Source organism: Phascolarctos cinereus, unplaced genomic scaffold (genome assembly GCF_003287225.1).
Source record: "Phascolarctos cinereus isolate Bilbo 61053 unplaced genomic scaffold, phaCin_HiC Scaffold_2;HRSCAF=192, whole genome shotgun sequence".
In the NCBI taxonomy this organism is placed as follows: Eukaryota; Metazoa; Chordata; class Mammalia; order Diprotodontia; family Phascolarctidae; genus Phascolarctos; species Phascolarctos cinereus.
The window spans coordinates 51,641,133-51,654,080 of NW_027555625.1; the positions used below are offsets into that span (position 1 = coordinate 51,641,133).

General features: G+C 47.2%; 2 protein-coding genes across 7 annotated transcripts in view; one reads left to right on the plus strand and one right to left on the minus strand.

Moving 5' to 3' along the window:
• Positions 1-418: 418 nt before the first annotated feature.
• TRAPPC2L (trafficking protein particle complex subunit 2L) lies at positions 419-8,576 on the minus strand. Its single transcript, XM_020989156.2, has 5 exons — positions 8,476-8,576; positions 6,551-6,723; positions 4,218-4,305; positions 3,980-4,059; positions 419-647 (listed from the first exon to the last, which is right to left on the minus strand). Exons 1-5 carry the CDS (start codon positions 8,506-8,508, stop codon positions 602-604), a joined length of 420 nt encoding a protein of 139 aa, XP_020844815.1. The 5' UTR covers positions 8,509-8,576; the 3' UTR covers positions 419-601.
• Positions 8,570-12,948, plus strand: part of GALNS (galactosamine (N-acetyl)-6-sulfatase) — a 71,990-nt gene continuing 67,611 nt past the window's right edge. For 2 of the 6 annotated variants that reach the window (XR_002325073.2, XM_078149380.1), the window contains exon 1: positions 8,570-8,884. Coding sequence is in view for 5 of the 6 variants with exons in the window: in XM_078149380.1 (XP_078005506.1) it covers positions 8,774-8,884 (111 nt within the window). In the remaining variant the exon portion in view is untranslated. The remainder of the gene's footprint in view (positions 8,885-12,948) is intronic. The other 4 variants (XM_020989152.2, XM_020989151.2, XM_020989150.2 and 1 more) reach the window with 3 other exon arrangements.

Sequence of the window (12,948 nt, forward strand, 5' to 3'; positions counted from 1 at the left end):
AGCGTGGGCACTCACTTCTTCTTAAGGTGGCTCATTCCATTTGGGGAGAGCTCAGATTGTTAGGAAGCTTTTTTCTCTGAACGAGCCCATTTGTAACTTCCACTGAGTAAGGAGCCTAATCTCTCATTCCCTCCTCTGTAGTAATATGCTCTAGACTAAAGGAGAAGCAAGTAGGGCTGGGATTGAGGGGTCCTGCCACTTTGGGCACATTTTAATATTTGGATTCGGAATGACTGCCTTTAGACAATATCCTCAATGATCAGGAAGTCCTTCCTTCCTTGTTCCCTTCTTTCCTATAATCCTGAAAGCATGTGAACACAAAATATTAACACTGACTATACTGGGAAGCACAGAGCAAGGAGAGGCCTTGTCCTTGGAAACCGTGGACCTTGGGGTGTATGGGAAGAAACACCGGAGCTTCAACTGATTCAACTTTTTATTGAAATAAGCTATATACATCTTTCACTTTACACAAGAGTTTTTGGACATCCAAAGAGAGCGGCTTTCATGTTATACATGGGAGGAGGCAATATGTACACACATCTGCATGATACAGTTCTGTACAAAATGGCACTTTTCAGAAGTAACTGTAAACTCTCTCTCAACAAACCTGTACCATCATGGAAGTCACCATGTTATCAAAGGCCCTGCAACAAAGAAACAGAGCAATGAAGAGACAGAAAAGCTTGCAGTGAGGGTCATGACGGTGACCTGGAAAATTCTGAAGTTGGCAGAACATCGCTGATTTTTTCTCACAACACCAAACAAGCTACATGACGTCAGAACTTGTGAAAGCCTTCGTGTACCTCATTCGATCCTAAGTTGACCCCACTTTACAGATGAGGAAACTGAGGCTCAGAGAAGTCTCAGCCCTGGAAAGCACTGGAGCAAATGGAGTCCAGAAGAAGACTACCTGCTTGAGTAAACTTGAAACCTAGAATGCACCCAGGACCAAAGAGACAAGGCTTGTCTACAAATTCAAGTGGCATCAGTGTGGAGTAGAAGATGCTAGGGAAATACGCTCTATAGGTCCCAGAGAAGTCTGATATAAGGAATCCACAAAAGCCTCTGCAGCAAAGCTGGCAGGAGCCGGTCTATCTGGTGCTATGGCCAGAAGTCACATTGTGCCTCAGTGGCATGTCTGGATGGGGGCTTAAATGACAGTGAAGACAGGCTCCTAGCCAGCGATGGAACTCACCTCACAGAGCTAATAATTTCCTGACTTACCTTAAAAATAATTTTAAAAGTAGGAAACCAAGGGAGAACTAGCTCCACCTTCACCTCCACAACCCAGAAGGGCAGTGGCCCTAAGCACAGCCTGACATGTGCCCTGTCTCAAAGAGTTTACTGAAAGAGGGGTAGATTCTAGGGACCAAAATTCCATAGCCTAAGTCAGCCCAGAAAGGATTGAAAACTCTCAATAATTTAACTCTGGAGTCCTAAGGAAAACATTTTGTGGAGGGGAAAAAAAGAGCTGTTTAAAAGAACCTACAGGGAACCATCAGCCACCTTCTACTGAAGGAAAATATGTACAGAAGACGAGAGTAAGGCAAAGAAAGGAAGGACACTGAGCACAGGCTGACTCCCATGAGGAGGGGTCCAGAGCGCTAATGGTCAGAATGAGGAATGCTAACAACAAAGAGAGCGGTTTTTTTAGCCATGTTGACAAAAGAGCAGTATCCAAGAAGGAGCAGGATGGATCATCGGAGTGAACAGGATGAGGGCCAACGAGAGAGAAGGCAAAGCTCCAATGAGCTCGGGTCCCTTCTAGCTCCAAACCAATAATGCTATGATCACCTACCCTGCTTGTTTTCCCTGTCAAGTAGGAGGAGCTTCAGAATGGCAAAGACAGAACAAACGTGGCAAACTGGAAAGTGACACCCAGAGAAATAAGAGAGAAAGAGAGAGGGAGGGAGGGAGGGAAGGGGAGAGAGGGGAGAGAGAGAGAGAGAGAGAGAGAGAGAGAGAGAGAGAGAGAGAGAGAGAGAGGGAGAGAGAGAGAGAGAGAGAGAGAGAGAGAGAGGAGAAAGAGAGAGAGAGGAGAGGGAGGGAGGGACAGAGAGAGAGAGATAGGAGAAAGAGACAAGAGAGAAGAGAGAGGGAGGGAGGGAAGGAAGGGGAGAGTGAGGGAGTGAGACAGAGAGAGAGAGAGAGGAGAAAGAGAAAGAGAGAGAGAGAGAAGAGAGAGAGAGAGAGGGAGGGAGGGAAGGAAGGGGAGAGGGAGGGAGGAAGGAAGGGAGAGGGAGGGAGGGAGAGGGAGAGGGAGAGAGAGAGAGAGAGAGAGGAGAGAGAGAGAGAGAGAGAGAGAGAGAGAGAGAGAGAAAGAGAGAGAGAGAGGAGAAAGAGAGAGAGAAGAGAGAGGGAGGGAGGGAAGGAAGGGGAGAGGGAGGGAGGAGAGAGAGAGAGAGAGAGAGAGAGAGAGAGAGAGAGAAGAGAGAGAGAAGAGAGAGGGAGGGACAGAGAGAGAGAGATAAGAGAAAGAGACAAGAGAGAAGAGAGAGGGAGGGAGGGAAGGAAGGGAAGAGGGAGGGAGAGAGAGGCAGAGAGAGATAGGAGAAAGAGACAAGAGAGAAGAAAGAGGGAGGGAGGGGGAGGGAGAGAGAGAGAGATAGGAGAAAGAGACAGAGAGAAGAGAGAAAGAGAGAGGGAGAGAGAGAAAGAGATAGGAGAAAGAGACAAGAGAGAGAAGAGGGAGGGAGGGAGTGAAGGGGAGAAGGAGGGAGACAGACAGAGACACAGACAGAGACCATCAAACTGATCCTGAGTTCAAGTCACTAAGCACAAATGGACTGTCCATCCCAGGGTTCTGAAAGAACTGGCCTGTGTGACGTGCATCTGCAATAAACCAGCTTCACACAAAAGACGGGGAGACGTGGCTAGGCAGCTAAGAGATCTGAGTGCATTACAAATTCGGTATGAGCTGGTGTAGTGTCAGCCACAAAAGCTGGTGTAGTCTCAGCCTCATCAAAAGAGGCCTGCCATCTAGGATGAGGAAGGAGAGGTTCTATAGCACCATCCTAAACTGGCCACACCCAGACTCTCCTTCAGGTCGATCGTGGGGGTCCTGTGTTAGGAAGGATACTGATAAGCTGAAAAACAAACCAAGAGGGAAGACCAGAAAGATGAAAGGCCTGCAGAGCATGCCTTGGGAATTGGCCAAAGCCCCCAAACATGTTCTGCTTGAAGACAAGTCAAGAACAGACTTAGGGGAAGGACATCATGGTTCTCTTCAAGTGTCTGAAGGGCTGTCTTGTTTAACAAAGATCAGACTGCTTTGTTTGGCTCCAAAGGGAATAAGAGGAAGGAGGCAAGGGCAAAAAACAAACCTTTGTTAAGCGTCTACGGTGTCCAGTCACTGGGCTTTTCAAATATCATCTCACTGGATCATTTTAACGCTCTGAATAAATACGAATAATGGGAGGAAGCCTGAAGGCATGGACAAGGAAAACTCTGATACCCGACAGTCAATCACTTTGCCCAGGGGCTCCCTCCAGCCAAGACCAGGTGACCTCACACTGGGTGACATGTGGCTGACAAGATTCTCGTCCAGGAATGTGCTGGTAAATGGCCTCTCTAGAACTGTTTACTGAGTGATGACTCCAACTTCCAAGTCATTTTAGAGGGACAATGAACACCAAGTGAGCTTGGGCTGTGAATCCGCACTGATTTTAACTTTAAGGCGATCTAGGAGAAACCTAGAGCTTCAGTTCCCTTTGTATAGTCAACATAAAGTGAAGAGGAAGACTTGCACAGCTCTTGGTTACTGAAGTGGCCAGGGATGGTGGTAAAAGTATGTTTCTACTTGACAGAACAGCGTCATCAAGAGCTGGCCTTCAGGGGAAGCTCGCGTCCCCCAAGGAAAGGAAGCTTCTGAGTTAGTGTTAGTAAAGCGGCTCATCCCTAAATGACTCTCCAAATAGCTAAACCTCTGTAGTCAAGCAATGGCACACAAAAAGCTGACGGGAAGCAGCCCACTCACCTAGAATGAATTCGGTCTCCTGGGTTATAGAAGGGGTTGCACATGACATCTGTGTAGGAATTATGGAGCTTTCGAAACATCTGAAAAAGAGACAACAGGGTTTTTAATTAACATGTACAAAGTGACCACCCGGCTGGATTTCTGGCTTCTCAGCATTTTAAGAGAATGGGGAAAAAAAAAAAGGTGGGGGTGGGGAATTACTGATGTAGCAAGTTGTTTTCAAATTTCCTACACTCACACTGCGGATCTCGTTGTCTCGAAGTGCCGTGTTGGAGGAATCTACCACCATAACAAACTTCACCTTGGAATTTGTCACGTAGCCGTATCTGTGCAGCTGGTTAGGGAACGTGCTTTTAACACAGGGACTGCTGTGATTGCAAATGAAACAAACAAAGCATCAACATGAAGAATATGCAAGCCTGTGTCCATCTGTTCACACTTTCACAGTTCCGTGACAAAACCACTTTGGAAAAACAAAGTGACAACCTTGCAGTAAAATACACCATGACAGGCCTGACTGCACTGCAGAGACCTGTCCAGTCTGTGCGCCTCGGATGGGCCCCTAGGTAGGTAAATATAACATCCACATGGCCTTAACATCTCCCCACCCCTTTCAGAGTCTGAGGTTTTGGAAGGTAGGGACCAGGTCTTATTTATCTTTATAGTTTCCTGAGGGCCTGGTGTAGTCCCTTGGCCACCAGGGCGCTTAACTAACGTTTGCTGAATTATTTTTTAATTGTTGTTGAATGTACAAAGGAAGAATCTCATACTGGTTTAAAATTTAGTGGGCTGACCTATCAGAAATCCACCGCCTATCCCTTGGCCACCAGGGCGCTTAACTAACGTTTGCTGAATTATTTTTTAATTGTTGTTGAATGTACAAAGGAAGAATCTCATACTGGTTTAAAATTTAGTGGGCTGACCTATCAGAAATCCACCGCCTATCTGTAAAACTGGAATGTGCTTCTATTTCAGAATGAGTTTCCTGATCCAAGCATCTTATTTACAAAACTCATGGTTTCAGGAATCAAGAATCCTTCTGGTTCTGTCTCTGCCTCTAGTCAAATCAGTCAGTCAACAAGGATTCATTAAACGCTTCCTCTGTGTGGGGCACTGTGCTTTACACTGCACTGTACTCCAGAAGATAGGGGCTCCTTGTCACAGATCTAGCGCTGACAGGAACGGAAGTACATCTAACTTTATACATAAGGAAATCTATACTAAGAAAAGTAAAGTGACTTTCTCCAGACTATACAGACAGTATGAGAACCAAGTTACTGGTTATTTAAAATGACGTACAAAGAGATGAAATGATGACCCCTTAGCAAAAATGGTGTTCCCATCAGAAAAAATATCAATAGAACACAGGAAGTGGAAAGAACAATGAGGCCCTTCTGAATTACCTTACTTTGAGTCTCAGCCACACTTCCTGCCTACGTGAACGTGTAAAAGTCACCTCACCTCACCTCAAAGGACTTGGTTTCCTTACAGATAAAATGAGATGCCCCAGGCCAGGAAGAAGTCCCAGTCTCTAGGTCCTCTATAAATTAGTTTAATGTTAGCTCTATATTGCAGCTATGTGGAGAATGCAAGCCTTGCTTTTTTCTTGAGGCAATCAACAAACATTAAGTGCCCAATGTTTCAGGCACTGGTGATAAAACAATCAAAATTGAAAGTCCTTGTGCTTAAGGAGTTTACATTCTAATAGGAGAAGCAACATGCACATATACAGATATAAACAAAATAGATACAGGGTTATTGTGGGGGAGGAGACTAGTCTGGAGAAGGCTTCATGCAGAAGATGGCACTTTGGCTGAGTCTTGAAGGCAGTGAGGGAACAGAAGAGGTGAAAGTAAGAAGGAACATTCCAGAAATGGGGGGGCCCCAGTGCAAAGGTATGGAGAGGGGACGTGGCATGTCATATAACATGGGGAGCAAACAGGCCAATTCCCTGCACCCGCCTGGTTGGACCATAACAAGGAGGGGAGTAATGTATAATAAGGCTGGAAAGGCAGGAAGGGGCCAAGTTGTAAATGCCAAAGAAAGAAACTGATATCTAATCCTAGAGGTAACAGTGAGTCACCTGAGTTTATCAAGCAGGGAAGTGACCCTGTCAGGGACAGGTGTACTTTAGGAAAATCACTTCAGTGGTTGTGTGGAAGATGGACTATAGAATGGGAGAAATCTGGGGAGGACTCAGGAAGGATGAAGGGAAGGGGCTGTGAGTGCATGAAAGAGAAGCTAGGAGAAAAAGTTAGGGGATAAAACTGATTCCTCAACAGACTGAATACGGGAGGGGGAGGAAAAGGAAGGCACTGAGGACACCACCTAAGCAGAGAAGCTCTGAATTACCCAACAGAGGAAAAAGCAGCCTGAATTAGCAGACTGTCTATTTTCGTGGTCCTAATTAACTGGATAATGGCTAATTCTCAAATTGTAGTGGCACAAAATACATGCCAAGATCAACCAGCCCTAAACAATCTCCTACGACCAAAGGATGAAGCTCCATCTGTGGGTACACACAGCCACTTCCTTCATTCATAAGACCCCCTGTGGGGCATCAAAAGATACACTTTGTAGTCTTCTGTGGGGTACAGGAGTCCCAGGTACAGCTCCCTCTGATCGACGAGGGCCTTTCCCATCGCAGAGACCTTCTCGTCGACCACATCAAGAGACGTGTGCACCGTGTAATGGAACTTCAGCTCATGTTCAGCAGGGATGCTTCGGATGTAGAGTGGGTAATTCTGCAAAAAAGGATAAAAATCTACTCCATCAGCAATTTTAAACACTACTACAACGGACCATTTCATCCCAATGTATCATCCCTCAAAAACAAGACTGTAACTTCCTTATGTCCTGCCTAGAGTCTGAGTCAAAGTCTTGGAAAGGAAGGGAATATGCAATTATTAAGTAATGATACCAATAACAGCTAACATTTAAATAGTGCTTACTTTGCTCCAGGCACTGTGCTAAGGGCTTTTACAAGTATTATTTCATTTGATCTTCACAACAACCCTGGAACATACGGGCTGTTGTTATTCCCATTTTACAGTTAAGGAAACTGAGATACTCCCGGTTAAGTCACTAGCCCAGGGTCACACAGCTAGGAAATATCTGAGGCCTTGAACTCAGATCTTCTTGACCCCAGACTCAATGCTCTACCCACTGCACCACCTGGATGCTGGAATAACTTTATATTGCCTCATCGTAGCAGGGTGGAAAGAACACTGATTTGGCAATCAGAAGCCTGGGGTCAAGTCTCAGTTACTACTCATGGAGCAGTTGGACTGATTCCTAAAGTCCCTTCCCATCCTATATATTTTATCACTGTTCAGTACTGCTGTGAGTTTTAGGTTTGGGGATAACTGTTATAATTTAAACTTCCATGGCCTAAAATTTTCAATTAATTAAAGCATTTATTAAGCACCTACTAGGTTCCAGACTTATTACATGAGAGGCAGTGCAGCAGAATTGCCTCCGACCCTTTAATGAGGAGTCACACAGGCAGCTGGGTGCAGTCTTCTCACACCTTCTGCCTGGGATGCTCTTGGATCCAATGACCTTGACCTCCTGACTGTTACATGAACAAGGCCCTCCATTCCTCAGCATTTTCTCTGTCTGTCCCTCATGCCTGGATCTCTCTGCCTCCTCTGCTCCAATTACTGACTTCCCTGGCTTCCTTTCAGCGACAACTAAAATACCTTCTTTTACTGGAAGCTGTTCCTGCCCCCCTTAATTATTTCCTACTTGTCCTGCAGATAGCTTGTTTGTATATATTTGTTTGCAGGTTGTGTTTCTCCCCATTAGAGTGTAAGCTCCTTGAGGGCAGGGACAGTCTTTTGCCTCTTTTTGTACGCCCAACGCTTAGCTCTGTGCCTGGCACATAGCAGACGTTTAATAAACTGAATTGAACTGAAGTACATTCAATCCTCCCAGAGGAGTAAGGAAGACTTGGGTTCAAATCCTCCCCCAGACACAGGCTAGTTGTAGACCCTTGGCCAGTCCCTTGCCCACCGCCTGCCTCAGTTTCCCCATCTGTCAAACGGGAGTGATCATAGCAGCTGCCTCGCCAGGCTCCTCGGACGCCTCCCTCAAGGCCGGCTATTAGGAATGTCGTGACTTTAACCCTCGGGGCTCGGTTCCGCGACAGAGAAGGCACCCACCTGCCTACGTGGAGAGAGTGTCCTCCCCCGGGAGGTCCCCCAGCATGTCCAGGCCCAGCCCCCGAGAGCCGTATGACCTTGACCATGGGACCTGGGCCGCACCCCGCCAGTTCCCGAGGGTTCTAGGGCGGGGCCGGGAAGCGCTTCGGGGCCGTGGAAACTCAAAGGGAGGGGGAGGCGGGGCGGGGCGGGGCCGACCTCGGGGCCCACTCGTGGGGGCCGGCTCCGTCCGTTCGTGGGGAGGGCCTCGCTGCTCAGGAGCGCCTCGGCAAGAGGCCAAGCTGCCGCCGCCGCTCTCAGAGGCCCCAGACCCCGACATCCGGCAGCACTCACCTCTTTGGCGATCACTGCAATACACACCGCCATCTTGGTAGGGGAGGGGAGAGCCCGGTCACGTGACTTCCCTCTCACTTCCCGGCCCCGTCACGTGCCCGGCTACAGCCTTGCCCCCGCCCCCGCCCAGGCGGACTATGAAAGACCCGGAGCCCTGTAATGTGCGCAAGCGTGCACCTACGGCCTCGGTCTCGCTCCTCTCCGTGTTGTGCTGCCTCTGCCCGCACCTCCCCTGGACTCCTCGGCCCCCGGCCCGCTACGCGCCGGACTCAACGTTACCCCGGTGTCAGCGGTTGCCATGGCGACGGTTGTCATGGTATTCGGAGCGAGCCTGTTTCTCGGCTGGGCTTCACCAGGGGCGGAGGCCGCCCCCCAAACCCCCAACATCGTGCTCCTCTTGATGGACGACGTGAGTCCGGGTCTGGGGTCAGGGGTCCAGGGTCCGGGCAGAGTGACCCGGGCCCAGGCGGGAGGAAGACTGAGACGGGAAGCAGTGGGTCACCCAGCCAGTCAGAATTTGAACCCAGATCTTCTCGACTGAGAATTCTGCTCCATGTGCCTTCTCTCCAAAAATAATATGCAGCGTGGTGCCTTGGGGAGGTCCTGGATTCAGATCCAGACTCCGCTCTACCTAGGAGATCTTTTAAAATTTGCGGGACCTCCGCAGACCTCAGTTTCTCAATTTGTAAAATGGACTAGATGGCCTCTGACGTCCCTGCAAGCACCAAGTCTTAAATATCCTGCCCTTCCCTCCCGCCGCCCCCCCCCCCACACTTTGTTCTTTCTAGGCCAAATCAAATATCCCCTGGGGGGAGGGGAGAGAGGGATGAAGGAGGAAGAAAAGGAGGGAGAAAGAAGGCAAGAGATGGGGGAGAGAGAGGAGGGAGGGAAGGAAGGACGGAGTCTTGGCTAGAATTTCACCTCTGCCAGAGTCCCTTCTCAGTCACTTCCCTCTGAGGTCATCATCAGTTTTCTTGTCTATGTCTTGTCTCCTCCATATCTTGTTTGTATGTTGTCTTTAGTCATTAGACTGCGAGCTCCTTGAGGTCAGGGACCATTTTGCCTTTTCTTTGTATCCCCAGTGCTTAAGCACAGAGCCTTGCACACAGTAGGTACTTAACAAATGCTTGTGGACCTGTTGAAATTATAGGATTTAGAGGCCAACAAGTATAATCCCCTCTTTTTACCAAGGAGGCACCTGCAGCCCATTGAGTGGAAGGAATTGGTACTAGAACCCCATTCTCCCGACTTTGATACAGTCCTTTTTCTGCTGTGCCAGTCATAGAAACGGGGTTCAGTGCCCCACTTTAGTCTTTGGCAAATCTCTTAACTTCTCTGGCCTCTTTCCCCTCCCCATCCCCTGTCCCTTTCCCCTTCTGTTTAAATAAGGGGATTGGCTGATTCCAAATCCCATAATTCTTCCCTTATTACTCTTAAGAAAGTCCTGAATTCCACAGTTAAACACTTTTAAGCACTCACTGGCGCTAAGCTCTGTTCTAAGCTTTGGTGATAAAAAGACAAAACCCTAGCTTCCTCTGGTCTGCAACTTCCATTGTTCTGAGGCATGGAGTGTGTATGTACGATAATATAAGGTGTGTCCAATAATAATAATATGTGTATATAATATATGATAATATAATATAGTAATAATATTATAATATATGTATTTCAATAATATAAAAGGTAATTTCAGGAGGGAAATTGTGTTGAGTAGTGAGATCTGAAAAGGCCTCTTGTAGGAGAGGGCTCCTAAACAGTGAGTGAGTGGATTCCAGACCGGAGGGGTGGCTTGTGCAAAGGTAGAAAGACAGGTGATCCGGGTTGCTATGTGTCAAGAGCAGGTCAGCCATCTGGTGCAACTAAGGAGGAATTGGAAAGGTGGAAAGCCAGAGTGGATAGGGCTCTAGATGCCAAGTTGAGGAATAGAAGTGATGGAAAATTAGTGAGTGGGGATGCAGTGACATGACCAGAGCTGTGTTTGAAGATAAATCTGAAAAATGAATGGGAGAAGGGAGAGATTGAAGGCAGAGACCAGTAGATCTGGTGAGAAGGGCAGCAGATTAGGGAAGAAAGTGAAGAGAAGACAGATTTCTCCTGCCACAACAAGATGGCAGCTGATTGGATTTGGGAGTGAGGGAAAGAGAGCTATGCATGACTCCAAGGAGAGATGGGTTTGGCAGAAAGAGTTCTATTTGAGATATGTTGGGTTTGAGATGCATACATGACATCAAGGTGACATCCAACTGGTAGCTGGTAATGCAAGTCTAAAATTAAGGAGGGGGAAATTTGGTCTAGAGATAACAATTTGGGGGTAATCTTCTTAGAAATGATCATTGAACCCGTGATAGCTGAAGAGGTCAAGGAGAGAAGAGAGCCCAGGATATCCTCGGATCTTCACACATCACTCTTTTTTGTACCTCTCTGCTGTCCTTCTCCTGTTTTTTATATATATATATATACACACACACATACATACATATATATACACATATATATTATATGTATGTATGTATGTATATATATATATATATGTGTATATATATATGTATATGTAATAGAATTGTAGATTTAAAGTCCTTAGCTGTCATATTATCCAACCCCCTCTATTCACAAATCTATTTGAATTTATTTATCTGTGTTTGCAGTAAGCTGCCTCAGGGCTAGCAGCTTATCCAGACTCTCCCCCAGCACCTTGTATCTTGCTGATCATTCTGTAAGCCCTTAAGAAATAGTTGTTTGAGTGAAAGAATGGAGGTTTACAAAGCCCTTTTCCTCACTATTAACCTAGTGAGGTATGAGGTGTATTCTTATCCCCATTGGACAGATGAATAAATTGAGACTTGGAGAAATTAAATAACTTGTCCATGGAGGATAACAGGTTTTAAAAGTGGAAGAGTCCCTAAAGATAATCTCATTCAACCCCTTTATTTCTCCAGAGAGAAAGAGGGAACCAAGTCCCAGAGAAAGAGGGAAATAAGCGTTTATGTAGTGCCTCCTTTGTGCCAGGCACTGTGCCAAGGACTTTTACCAGTATTATATGATTTGATCCTCAACAACCCTTCAAGGTCGGTACTATTATTATCTCCACTGGACAGTTGAAGAAACTGAGGCAAACCAGCCATTTGCCTCTAATGACTTATACAACCCATGCTACATCCAGTGTTCAGTACGTGTCTGCTCTGTGCAGGGACCGGAACGTGATCGTAGAGGGATGGCGTCCTGGATTTCAGACCTGGAAAGAAGTTTAAACCCGGTGGCACGGGGACAGTTATGTGTATTGTCCTTAGCTGTCCATATATTGTGTGCCCCCATTGAACGTGGGCTCCTTGAAGCGTTTGTCTTTGTTTCCCTAGTACTTGGTATAATGCGCGTGAAATGCTTATTGAATATTTATTGCATTTGTAGTATTTCTAGTCCAACTTTCTTATTTTGCATATGAGGAAACTGAGGGCCAGAAAGGTTGGTGACAGAGCTGAGGGCTTGAATCCTGTCTTCCTTCGATCTCTCTCCTTTCCACTGGCAGAGTGAAGAACAGAGGATGGCCCAGATTTGGAGTCTGAGAACCCAGGGTCAAATCCTAGCTTTGCTGTTTTGACGGCTCATGGGACTGAGCAAGGATCTTCCCCTGTCTGGGCCTCCATTAAATGAGGGCTTTGGACAGATGGTTGGCCTTTGAGGTCTCTTTGAGCCATAGGTCTGTGCTACCCTGCTGCCTTCTGGGCAGGGGCAGCATGGGAGAAAGAAGAAAGGGCCAGGAGGAACTAGAGGCAGAAGGAGGTTTATCATGAGATAAGGTAGGCAGCTCCCCAGCGCATGTCCTCTCACAAGTCACCTGGGGTAGATGGCTGGCTCAGCTCCTCGAGATAGCTCCTTCTAGTGTGACTAAGACAGGAGCAGGTGTAGCTGGATCCTGCGTTGGGCCCAAGTTTTCCAGTTATTTCCATCCCTGAGTTATTTAGTACTCTTTTAGCCTGGCCTCAAGGCTAGATTAAATCTGAACCAGCAAGTCTCAAACACCAGGCTGGATAGGTAGTCATAACCCTATCAAAGCTCTGGCATGAAACTAATGTGATATTATCCTTTAGTTTAATTACATTGGGAAAAACACATCTTTACCTGTATTTACATTCACTAGGTTTTTTCTCCCTTACTTTCCCCACTTAAAGGGTGGCAGACAGTCTTAATTTAATTTTATCTAGCACTCTGGGCCCTGAACGAGCAAGGAAGGTCTCTAGAATAGAGCAGTCACCAGGGTAGGGTTGGGGGGAGGCTACCCCTTGGAAGGTGGGCAGATGGCTCAGATCCCAATGGCAGGGCTTATCTCCAGCCCCTATTCTTCCCCAGCTCTCCCCCTCTACCTCCTCCCTCCCCTGTGCATGCTCCCACCTTCCCCAGCCCTCTCCGCTGTTCTGGGGACAGTGGTCAGTGAGGAAGAGCCCCCCTGCTTCTCCCTCCTTTGTTTCAGAATGAACT

What these genes read in the sequence shown, in the direction of transcription:
- TRAPPC2L (XM_020989156.2), bottom strand. Translation starts at nt 8,508, where the DNA reads ATGGCGGTGTGTATTGCAGTGATCGCCAAAGAG. An exon ending in TTGCAGTGATCGCCAAAGAG is followed by an intron (nt 6,724 to 8,475) that starts GTGAGTGCTGCC and finishes CCTTTTTTGCAG; the next exon opens with AATTACCCACTCTACATCCG. An exon ending in GGAGACCGAATTCATTCTAG is followed by an intron (nt 648 to 3,979) that starts GTGAGTGGGCTG and finishes TCTTTGTTGCAG; the next exon opens with GGCCTTTGATAACATGGTGA.